Here is a 12801-nt window from a genome sequence, read left to right on the forward strand (position 1 = left end):
ATATGAAATGTCTCCAAATCCCAAGGGCACTTTTAAGAGCTTGTGTTTAGCTCTGAGGTCATGGCATAAAATGATGAGAGATAGATCTCCCAATTCATCAATTCATAAGACAACAAAGTGTCACAGAAAACATTTTCAGATGATTCGGTAACTATTATCAACAACCAAAGAAACTGAGATGATGTTGAATATAGTGTTTGCTGCTCCAGAAAGGCCTAGTTTGAGGCTCAACTTTCCAAATTCTTTTACAAGGCTTAGAAAAGCTGAAGGACAACTGCAATAAGTGTGTGAATCAGAGAGGAATATATTGAATAAAATCATAATTAATTGATCCTCCTGTATTTTCTTTTACCCAAAGCCAGGAACTTTTCAGCACCCCCTCGTATGTATGTATATATATATACACACACACACACACGTGTGTCCTGGATATGATTTTAATCTATGTTCAGTAGTGGGAGCCTGGTTCAGGAGTCCCAGTGTTTTGAGTCATGTGGAAACACCACTTAACCACTGTTTTTCCTAGCTCTGCTCTGACTTGGACTGGTAGCCCCTTTCAGGGCCCCAACAGTGGGTTAGTTATTATGTTACAGAATTGCCTCCAGAAGAAAGTCGTTCATAGACACCTCAGTCTCATCTAAGAGAAGATAACTCCACACCAATCCTACATGTACTGGGTTCAGGGCATTTGTTGCACCAAACAAATACAAGTTTGAAGGACAAGAGAGTAGGACTAGCTCTGCACAAGCCATGCCTACTAAAATAAATCTCTACTGTTTTGCAGGGTAATTTATTGAGCATTTAAAAAAGCGAGTCTCCTGCAGAAAATTTAGAAGGAGGGACACTAAAAGAGATATTGTACATAATCAATATGTGGCATACCCTGTGGTGCTGTGGTTGCTACAAATGTATTGACTTGTCTTTCCTTTGTGATGTATCTATGAGTGGAAATGTGGCAAGTATACTTGGGGAAAGGTGCATGACTCTGGAAACAGCCAAAGTACAGCAGAGGTGAATTAAGCTACTGTCTCTGCAATACCATTAACCAACAACATAAAAGACTGCCCATGTACATTTGCTCATGCTTGAGTGAACACAAAATATTACCCAATGCAGCATTCCAGCAATTTTATTTAAAATACTATGAGTAAGTGAATAAGTGAATTATTAAGTAAAAGAATTTTAACGAACTGTCATGTATATCCAGTTTGGTTTTTGTCACATTTGCATTTTCTTAGTTTCAATATTTTTTCTATTTAGAAATGTCTAACCTTCACTATGTATTATTTGCAAACAAGGGAAAAATTCTCAATGTTGCTTCTAGTGACACAAGTTCAACAGATGGAAATATGCAGAGATTTTGTTGAAGAAAATGTTAAAAGTATTTTTAAGGAATTGAGGTAGGTCAGGTCTAGATAAAGATTTCTTGTGTTAAGTCAATCTGTGATTATCTCTGTTAAAATATGGAACAGGTAATTATTATGTAGGAGAAAAGAGATTTCTTTGATTGTGTTATTAATATCAATATAAGTTAATCTATCAGTTTATCTGTCTGCTTCTCTCTCTCTCTCTCTCTCTCACACACATACTGTGATGAGAAAAAATTTCTTGACAAGAGCATCAGTTTTTATCAGTGACATTCCTTATCACTTGTACCTATTTTTGCAGATTTATAATTAAATGAACTGAAGTATATAGATTAAAGCATTCTACTGAAGGCGTACTAAATACAATTACAAATAAATCGCTTAGCTAGGAAACCAATCTGTTACAAGTTACTTTTCCAGATGATCTGGTACCTATTTTCTGCAATTATAATTAAATGAACAGAAGCTTGTAGAATAAAGTTTTCTCCTAAAGGTACACTATGATTAAAAGTAAATCTCCTCTGGGATAGGACAGCAAGCTATTGCAAGTAACTTTCCCTTATGATTTGGGACCAATTCCTCTCATTAAAGCTAGATAAAATGAAGCATGTTGACCAGAATAGACATAGTGTGACAAAGAATACATCTTTGTCTGGATAAGTTGCTGGTCCACCACATGTAATGAACTGCTTATACCTATTACAGACAGCTTGGTAACTAGAGGAAATTTAGCATACAATGTTTTGTATGGGTGAGAAGCATGCTTCCCAACCATGTGATTTTGGGTTCAGTCCCACTGCACAGCACCTTGGGTATGTGTTTTCTACTTTAGACCGAAATCGACCAAGGGCTTGTGAGTGTAGTTAGTAGGTTGAAACTGAAAGAAGCCCATCATATATATATATATATATATATATATATATATATATATATATATATATATATATGTAGTCTATTTGTGTTTATGTGTGCCCTTGTCTAGACATCATGTGATGGTCGTAACTGAGCATCATCATCATCATCAATGTAAAACATGCTTGGTCATGTTTGGAAACAGGTGAAAGTTGGTCCCAGGAGGGGCATCTGGCCATAGAAAAGTCTGCTTCAACAAATTCTGTCTGACCCATGCAAACAACAAAAAGCAGACGTTAAATGATGATGATGTATCTCCATACCACCTCAACCTCTACCCTTTGGGATTCTTCATTAAGCGTGGCAGGTCAAAGGATAGAAACCTAACTAATGTGGATGACCTCTTCCTGGAGGTAAAAAAAAATGGGTTTGTGTAGGGCCAACGTCCCTACCTAGGAAAAAGTAAAGTTACAGAAACTTCGATGACCTGAGAGAGGAAGGCTTTCCCTTACGGGGAGTGAGAGCTGAAGAAAAGCAGGGATTCATCTGGGGAGAAGCAGAAAAGATAGCCTGGAATTGGGAACAGTAGAGAGAAGTTGCCAATGGCTTATATTCTATAAGGAGCATAAGGAGAGCCCTATACTTGGTAACATGGCCTGCTTGAAATAGCAGCCAAATCCCACTGAAACCACACCCTCATATCTTAAAAAACAGAAGGACAAAATATAGGATCTGTCCAATGAACTGTCTCTTTTCTCCATATTTGGGGTATTTCTGCTAATGTTAGAAATTGCTATTGCTGCCTCCAGCATCAGCACCAACATCATTGTGATTAAATTTAGCACTGAGTCACATTTCAGGCAATAACTCCAGTTTGTCACTGATTCTTATTTCACTGTGGTTAGAACCTCTCCTTATGTGCATATACACACACGTGCACACACTCATGTGAGTATGTATTCATAAACACACACACACTAAAATGCTTATATTATACAGGTCTGTTTTACTAGATTTTAATTTTGCTTGATCAAAGGAGAGCCATTTCTAAATAACAATAACAACTTCAAAGATTTAATTATTATAAATTAATCCTAATTAAAACTGTTCTTCTACACCTCTTAGTAAAGATCCCCTTTGGTAATGAATGACCATAGGATTGCACCTAAAAAGTTCCCTTCCTAGGCACAAAACCAAGCATGGTTGTTTATGGAAGATCAGCAGTCGCCCATGCATATCGGTTTCTCCTCTCTATGCCACCAATGTTATCTAAGGAAAGGGAAAAGGCTGATACAACTGGCATGAGTGACGCTGCAGCTCATTTCTACAGCTGAGTGAACTGGAGCAATGTGAAAATAAAGTGTCTTGCTTAAGGATACAACTCATGGCCTGGTCCGGGAATCAAACTACCTCATGAATTTGAACCTGATACTCTAACCACTGAGCCATATGCTTATACCACTTATGGCTTTAAAATGTATGTAGGGACAATCACAAATGCAATAAATTAAATATATCATCATCATCATCGTTTAACGTCCGCTTTCCATGCTAGCAAGGGTTGGACGGTTTGACTGAGGACTGCCAAGCCAAATGGCTGCACCAGACTCTACTCTGATCTGGCAGAGTTTCTACAGCTGGATGCCCTTCCTAATACCAACCAATCCAAGAGTGTAGTGGGTGCTTTTATGTGCCACTGGCACAAGAGCCAGTTTGGTGGTACTGGCAATGGGCACGCCCAAATGGTGCTTTTTACGTGCCACCTGCACAGGAGCCAGTCCAGCGGCACTGGCAACGACCTCGCTCAAATGTTTTTTCACATGCCACCAGCACAAGTGCCAGTAAGGCAATGCAAGTAACGATTATGCTCGAATGGTGCTTTTTACGTACCACTGGCACGGAGGCCAGTTTGTTGCTCTGGCAACGATCATGCTCATATGGTACTGTTAGCATTCCACTAGCATGGATGCCAGTCATCGAATTTGATTTCGATTTCATTTACCTTAACAAGTCTTCACAAGCAGTGTTTAGTGTCCAATGAAGGGAAGATATGCATAAATGGGTTGGTTACACCCCTGGCATAGGTCACGAGGTTATGGTCTCACTTGGGCTTGTCAAGTCTTCTCAAGCACAGCATATTTCCAAAGGTCCCGGTCACTAGTCATTGCCTCAGTGAGGCCCAATGTTCGAAGGTCATGCTTCACCACCTCAGCCCAGGTCTTCCTGGATCTACCTTCTCCACAGGTTCCCTCAACCACTAGGGTGTGGCATATTTTCACACAGCTATCCACATCCATTCTCACCACATGGCCATACCAGTGTAGTCGTCTCTCTTGCACAACACATCTGATGCTTCTTAGGTCCAACTTTTCTCTCAAGGTACTAACACTCTGTCGAGTATGCACACTGACACTACACATTCAGCGGAGCATACTGGCTTCATTCCTTGCGAGCTTACACTGCCATGTAGCATGGTTGTTTGTACACATGTGTCATACAAACAACCTTTTACTCTGAGTGAGAGGCCCTTTGTAACCAGCAGAGGTAAGATCTCTCTGAACTTTGCTCAGGCTATTCTTATTCTAGCAGCTACACTTTCAGAGCATCCACCCCTGCTACAGATTTGGTCACTTAGGTAATGGAAGCTATCAACTACTTGTAGTTTTGCCCCCTGGAATGTGGCGGAAGTTGTTCTCTGCACATTTTCAGTGTTTATTGCTCCTAAGCATTTGGCACACACAAAAACTATCTTCCCAGGTAGCCCTCATTTGATATTGCTGCACCTCTTATGTGTCCATAGCTTACACTGGGTACGTCGTATAGAGTTTCTACCTACGCTTTTTCTACAGATCGAGCAGGGTCATCTACCTGAAGGGACTTGTGGTTTGCCTGCCTTCCTACTTATTAGGACTTTGGTTTTAGCTAGGTTGACTCTAATCTTTAAGAATAAACTTTTTTCATTTTAGGTTTTAAACTGTCCCCAGAGAATGTAACAGAAAATCCCTGGATGTGTAACCCCTTCAATGGGACTGCATTAATGCTGTAGCAGCAAGCTATGTCCAACATAAAATCTGTTGACAGTAGGTAGGAGGAAAGGCACCCCAGGCAACGCTTTTATCAGGATGGCACTTTGGAGGTCTGCTGTATAAACCTATATAGGTTTAGGGGCCCAGGTGGGGGGGGGGGTGACACACACTCCAGTTATACCAATGTCAGTTGATTTCAAATACTGCTTTGTTGTCAAGAGAAGAAACCAGGTTAATTATTAGTGTTGGTGAACGAAGGAGAGTAGCTCCATGAGAATTGGAAGAAATAACAGTTGGATGTTGGCAGCAAGAGCGGCAGCAGCAACAGCAGCAGCTTGATTGTACTGAGCCTCATGCAAGTTGCTTGCACACTTACCTGACTTCAGTTTGCTACGGGATAGATAGGATCTCAGCTTAAATTCTACAAGATTCCAGAATATGAGCACATAAACAAAATTGATAAAACTAATTAAGCTATACTCATACAGTGTAATTACTAATTAATTAGAGTATTAGAATATCATACAAAAAAGTAATTATATTGATATTCATAAAAAAAACCCTCTTTTTCTGTAAATATTGTGAATGGAAATAATGACATGGTGTAAAGGAAATAATGACATGATGTTCAAAATTATTCCAAAGAATATATATGATATGTATTAGTTTTTAGTAATGGAAATAAACTTTGTAAGAAATATCAATTTTCAGATCCAAATTAAATTCAGTGTTTTGTTAAGAGTGCTGTAGACTGTGATAACTGCCCTCAGGAATCAATTCATATTGATGTGAAGTGCTAAAGGAGGACAGATTATATCAGTAAACAAAATTTCCTCAGCCTTGGTGGATGGCCCTGTTGTAACAGGATTATGCAGTCTACAATGTTCTTAATATGACACATCTAAGTCAAGTCAGATGTGCAAATTAATATATATATATTAGAATATATATATGTAGTAGAATCGAAGGTTTCTATTGAAAGTCAAAAGTGAAAGAAGAGTGCTCTGTGTAGTCTGAGAGCTGAATGTTATTATTAGTGCAATCAAATGGCACAGTCAGGTGTACCTTAGGGTTCGAAATCCATATTTTCTAGACAGTCATTTAATGACTATGTTTCTAATCGATCTTTCATCAGTACCCAGATCAATTCTGTCCCTTTGAATCACATGATTCCACTCTGTGGGATGGTTGGTGTTAGGAAGCTGTAAAAACCATGTCAAAACAGACACTGAAGCCTGGTGCAGTCTCCTGTCTAACCAGCTCCTGTCAAACCATCCAACCCATGCCAGCATGGAAAGCAGACACTAACTGATGATGATCTCAAATTAACATCACCATCTTAATTGTGACTAATGAGAAATGTAGGCATTAAATAATTGTCCTTAAATATGGATTTTGAAACCTAAGGTACCCTTAACTGTACTGGTAGCTTATAATAATAATAATAATAATATATGTATATTATAATAATATATGTATATTATAGTATATATATATAATTAATAGTAAAAGGCTAAAATTTATCAATTAAATTAATTAATTAATCAATCAATTAATTAACAATTTCACCAAGTAGATTGGTACGTTAAAATAACCTTTATAGGTAAAATTATACAAATATTTCATAATTATATACATAATTATAATTAGGGTTCAGCTAATTGCTTTACTACATACCAAATTTAGAAATAGGAGTTAAAATTCCTTTTCTGCTACTATAAGAATCACCATGTTACCGTCATGGAGATTCTTTTAAGTAGTAGAAAAGGAATTTTAACGCCTATTTCTAAATTCGGTATGTGGTGAAGCAATTAGCTGAACCCTAATTATAATTATGTTTATATATATATATATATATATATATATGCATATATTTCATCCTATAATTTCCAGTTGATGTACTTGTGACCCACAAGTACATCTACATATAACAGCAGTATTACGTGTATTCATTCTGTATGTGAGTTTATGAATATGTGTTTGTATGCATTGCATATATATGTGAGCATGTGCACACGTCTGTGTGTGCATGAATGCGTAGGGTTTGTAAATTTTTATTCGACTGTGACAATGTTGTGTTGGATGTGTGAGAGTGTGAAAGACAACATTTAGAGAAGTATTAGCAGAAGCTGTCCAGAGTGAGTGGACAAGAGCTGGCCAAATTAGAAGAAGAATATTTGGTCAAATTGAAGTGTAGAGGAATTGTCCCAAGTTAATAACAAGCAGCACCAATTTTGATTAGATAGACCATAATTAGTTGAATTTAATTATCTTGACACGTCCATAATAGGTGGGGAATGGGCCATAAAATAACCCCTTTTCTTTTTTTCTTCACTTTTTTTGTTATTTATTTTTTTTAACATTATTTTTATTTTTGTTTCACACTGAAATATTTGATGTCTTATTTATTTATTTATTTTGAGAGAGAGAATATTCTAGATTTTCATCAGGCAGAAACAAGGTGGACATCACCACAAGAAACACTGCACGACAACAAAACAACCAACATCACCACAACAATAACAGCAGCATAAACAACAACAACAACAACAGCAAGAACCACAAAAACAGCAACAACAACAGAAACAAATAATAAAAACAAAAAAAAACAACCCATAAATCATACATAGCAAAATTGTTTGAAAATGTTTGAAATGCAAAGGAGGAGCATGTGCGAAGGGGGCCATAATAAAAAAGGGGGTCGAAGAAGATTGAAAGTGAAAACATGGCTTACTTGTCGGTTTGTTTAGAGGTGGTGGCAATGGCGGGGGCCGACTGGTCTCAATTTCTCCTTTATCTCGATAAACAGCCTCTCGAGAAACTGAGGCTGCACTTGATGTTTCATTGATACCAATCACACTCGACGGTCTCGATCGTGGTTTCTTGTACTCCGGTACTCCCTACAGTAGAAACGGTAAAAATATCAACAAGGTGTAATAGGTATGGGACGTTTTGGCGCTGCCTATTCGGCATCACTGATTCAGTGGAGGCATGTGGCCTAGTGGTTAGAGCAGTGGACTCGTGGTCGAGGGTTCGCGGGCTCGAATCTCAGACCGGGCAATGTGTGTGTTTATGAGCGAAAAAACCTAAGCTCCACGTGGCTCCAGCAGAAGGTAATGGCGAATTTCTGCTGACTCTTTTGCCACAACTTTCTCTCACTCTTTCCTCCTGCATCTTGCAGCTCACCTGCGACGGACCAGCGTCCCGTCCAGGTGGGGAACCTATATGCCAAGGAAACCGGCCCTATGAGCCAGGCATGGCTTGAGAAAGAACAAACATTACTGATTCGATGCTGACTTATTTGACATAAGACATTTAATGTTTTTCTTGTTCCCTTCCTTCCCCCTTACGTACACACACTCTCTATATATGTGTGAATATATTTCTCTTTATGCGTCTGAGGAGAAGGAAAATGTTCATGTCAATCGTGTTCAATCCATAAATTGTAATGTTTCTCTCTTCCTCTTTCTATCACTCCTTCTATCTGTATGCTTCTGTTTCTGCACAGGCACATTTGTGTCCCAAGTTAATAACAAGCAGCACCAATTTTGATTAAATAGACCATAATTAGCTGAATTTAATTATCTGGGCATGTCCATAATAGGTAGGGGATGGGATATAAAATGACCCCTTTTCATTTTTGTTTGCTTTTCCATTCACTTTTGTTTTTGTTATTTATTTTTTCAACATTTTAATTTTTGTTTCACATTGGCACAGGAGTGGCTGTGTGGTAAGTAGCTTGCTTACCAGCCACATGGTTCCGGGTTCAGTCCCACTGCATGGCATCTTGGGCAAGTGTATTCTACTATAGCCTCGGGCCGACCAAAGCCTTGTGAGTGGATTTGGTAGATGGAAACTGAAAGAAGCCCATCGTATATATGTATATGTGTGTGTGTGTTTGTTCCCCCAACATTGCTTGACAACCGATGTTGGTGTGTTTACATCCCTGTAACTTAGCGATTTGGCAAAAGAGACCGCTAGAATAAGTACTAGGCTTACAAAGAATAAGTCCTGGGGTCGAGTTGCTTGACTAAAGGCGATGCTGCAGCATGGCCACAGTCAAATGACTGAAACAAGTAAAAGAGTAAAAGAGAGTAAAAAAGAGTGTTGAAATATTTGATGCTGCATGTGTGTGTGTGTGCGCCTTCAGTGTGCCAAAAAGTACCTTCACCAAACCAGGCTGAACGTCCAGTCAGCCGTGCCAAATTGTCAGCACCCAAACAGCTAAGCCCAATCAGCTCATTCTGAGATATAACAAGGTACAGAACAGACAATGTTAGGAGATACAACAGACAATGTACTCTTGCTTTACATGTAAAGGAAATGAAAATGAGCATGAAGGCATTAATATGCTGAATGAGATGGTTAGCACTTCTCACACGCGAATTCTTTACATCCTGACATTCACTAAGGAGTATGCATGAAAGGTTATTGTTACCTCTGATTGATAGGGATTTATCTCACATAAACCCTTTCAATACTGTATTTATTTTGAGATGCTCTGTGTTTCTTTCAATTACTTTAAATATAACAAAGAATTTAGTAAAAATCACTTAGTTATCATTAAGCTAGTGATAGGAACATAAATTGTGACTAAGGTTTGGTGGAAGATTCTAATTCAAAACTTATGAAAACAAGACATTTGTACTACAGAGCTAGAGCCAGTTTCAGCCGGATTGGTAACAAAAGGGTTAAAGTATCTCCAAAGGAAATACATTTTGGACAGACTGATATTTTTAGCCAAGTAGGGGACACATTTTTCTTATCCCACTTTGTATTTATCTACACGACACCATCATGCATGTGTCTTTATGGACATGTGTTTGCATGCATTGCATGCACGTGCAGGTTTGCACTTTAATAAGTATCTCTAGACAAGATAGGTCTTAGGTAAACTGAGATTTTTCTCACATCAAAGTATCTCTAAGGGGTTATACTATATTCTATATTGCCTCAGTGAAGACACATGGCTTAATGGTTAGGGTATTTGGTTTACAATAGTAAGGTCATCAGTTCAATTCTTGGCAATGATTTGTGTCCTTGAGCAAAACACTTTCTTTCATGTTGCTCCAGTTCACTCAGCTGGCAAAAATGAGTAGTAACTGTATTTCAAAGGGCCAGCCTTGTCACACTCTGTGTCATGCTGAATGTCCCTGAGAACTACATTAAAGGTATGCATGCCTGTGGAGTGCTCAGCCACTTGCATGTTAATTTCATGAGCCAGTTATTTTGTTGATTGGATCAACTGGAACCATCATTGCCCCAATTAATCTAACCTTAAAAATTAGTGTAGAGGAGCACCCCTATGCAGAGAAAGGTTTATCAATGAACCAATCAACATTACAAGATTAACCCTTCAGCATTTAAACTGGCCATATCTGGCCTAAATATTCTACTTGATAAATCCTAAAACTAGACAGATCTGGCTTCTCACACCTACCCTACAATGTTACTCCAAAAATTAAATCCTCCCATTATCGAAACCTCAAGGCTACAAGACATTGCATGATCCATTCAAAACAATGTGAATAAATAAGCATGACGCTTGACAAAGAACTCTCAATGCTAAAGGGTTAAAGAAAAATGAACAAAGAAAAATTAACTCAAGAGTGGTCAATGGCATATATTTGAGCATCATAAACAAAAAGAGCTATGTCAAATACTGTACAACATAATTTCTTGATGTATTGAAATTGTCTCTAAGGGATGCATCTCTATTACCAAATGGCATCTAGGATCAGTTCCATTTAAAAACATGAATCTAGATGCCAAACTTTAAAAATGCTTTCAGGGCCCACGATGCATATTTACATATCTAAAATCACCACATATGTATGCTCAGTATTGATACAGGTTGTTTTATAGACACAACTTTTATACAAACAATAACAAGGGTGGGTTATATACGGATTGTCACAACATATAAAAATACACACACACACACAGATAGATAGATAGATAGATAGACAGATAATAGTCACATCAGATAAATGAAATAGAAGTGTTACTTACATCAATATCATCATCACTATAACAGTCAAGCGGATATTGGGGCTCCTCCTGCAATGTAATATTTATTATATTGATTATAATTTACTGACGATCAATCCAATCCAATGACAACAATGATAGTGGTGATGGTGGTGGTCATGATAATGGTAGTGGTGTGGTCATGATGGTGATGATAATGATTGAGATGTTGATGCTAATGGTGGTGATGATAATAATGACAATGGTGATGATGATTATAATAATGTAATACATATTTCTTTATTACCCACAAGGGGCTAAACACAGAAGGGACAAACAAAGTCAGACAAACGGATTAAGTCAATTATATCGTAACTGATACTTATTTAATCGACCCCGAAAGGATGGAAGGCAAAGTCGTCCTCGGCGGAATTCGAACTCAGAACGTAGAGGCAGACGAAATATGGCTACGCATTTCGCCTGGCGTGCTAACGTTTCTGCCAGCTCGCCACCTTACAATAATGTAATACCTTCCAGTATTTAATCGTCAGAAGAGAAGAGGTTGGTAAAAAGCCCAAACTTGCTATCTTCAATTTAGTCATGAATGTTGGCTAATGACCAGAAGAGTAAGATCATGAAAAGAAATGGTAGAAATAGGGTTCCTCGAAAAGACCTCTAGAGTAATGTTACTCCACATGGTGCATAGCTTGGAGATCAAAGAATCTCTCAAGGTTGAGCTGCTACCATATATACTCACGGATAGGTCACACTTTTTTTTTACCAAAAACTTTGATAAAAATCAGGGGTGCAACCCATCCACTCGACATCATAGAGATCTGAAGTAGACAGTAGTGTATCAGTAGTCCAGGAATGTACCCTAGGCCTGGGCTTTTCAGTTTTCAAGTTGTTATAGAAACCTTTTTGTGACATCTGTTTACTAGAAAGCAGAAACTGGAAGTTTGCATGTTGGTCTTTTAGACAACACCAATGCAAATATAAGTCATATTTACATTAAAAGAGGGTCATGTAACTCCCCAGATTATAGTGCAACCAACCTATCTGCGAGTCAACCACAAATACCAACTTTGACAACCCCAAACTAAGGGTGTGACCTATCCAAAAGTATATACGGTATTTCTCTGCATGGAGAGATCACAGCACCGGTACGATGGACATGTGATTAGAATGTCACAGGAAAGAATTGCAAGATGGATTCTTCAAGCAGAGCCAACTGACAGGAGACCTAGAGGTTAACCAAGAACAAGATGGTTGGATCATGTTCATAGTCTCAGTTGGTTATGCTTAGGAATTCATCCAGAAAGTGTAACGATGGTTGCTTCTGATAGGACCTTATGGAGGAAGTACCTGAGGACTCTTACCCCTACAAGCTCCTCAGGAATAGCAGACATAGAAAATGGATAGATTGGTGATATTTGTTATCTTGTTGCCTTCACAAATGGAGGAGTGAGAGCTGTGTTGTTTTAAATAAGTTTCACAAATGGACATTTATACATGATGCTTATATGCAAAGATATATTGACAGGCTGGAAATAGTAACAGCAGTAACAATATACCCTCACCCATCC

General features: G+C 38.2%; 1 protein-coding gene across 8 annotated transcripts in view; it reads right to left on the bottom strand.

Annotated features, from left to right (window-relative positions):
- The window catches only part of LOC115210955 (arf-GAP with SH3 domain, ANK repeat and PH domain-containing protein 1), a 340392-nt gene that overhangs the window by 55432 nt on the left and 272159 nt on the right, over nt 1-12801 (bottom strand). For 5 of the 8 annotated variants that reach the window (XM_029779753.2, XM_029779752.2, XM_029779754.2 and 2 more), the window contains 3 exons: nt 11258-11305; nt 7980-8145; nt 5622-5666 (listed from right to left, as the gene is read on the bottom strand). In XM_029779753.2, the coding sequence (XP_029635613.1) occupies nt 5622-5666; nt 7980-8145; nt 11258-11305 (259 nt within the window). The remainder of the gene's footprint in view (nt 1-5621; nt 5667-7979; nt 8146-11257; nt 11306-12801) is intronic. The other 3 variants (XM_029779755.2, XM_029779756.2, XM_029779759.2) reach the window with 1 other exon arrangement.

Source organism: Octopus sinensis, linkage group LG4, assembly GCF_006345805.1.
Source record: "Octopus sinensis linkage group LG4, ASM634580v1, whole genome shotgun sequence".
Classification (NCBI taxonomy): Eukaryota; Metazoa; Mollusca; class Cephalopoda; order Octopoda; family Octopodidae; genus Octopus; species Octopus sinensis.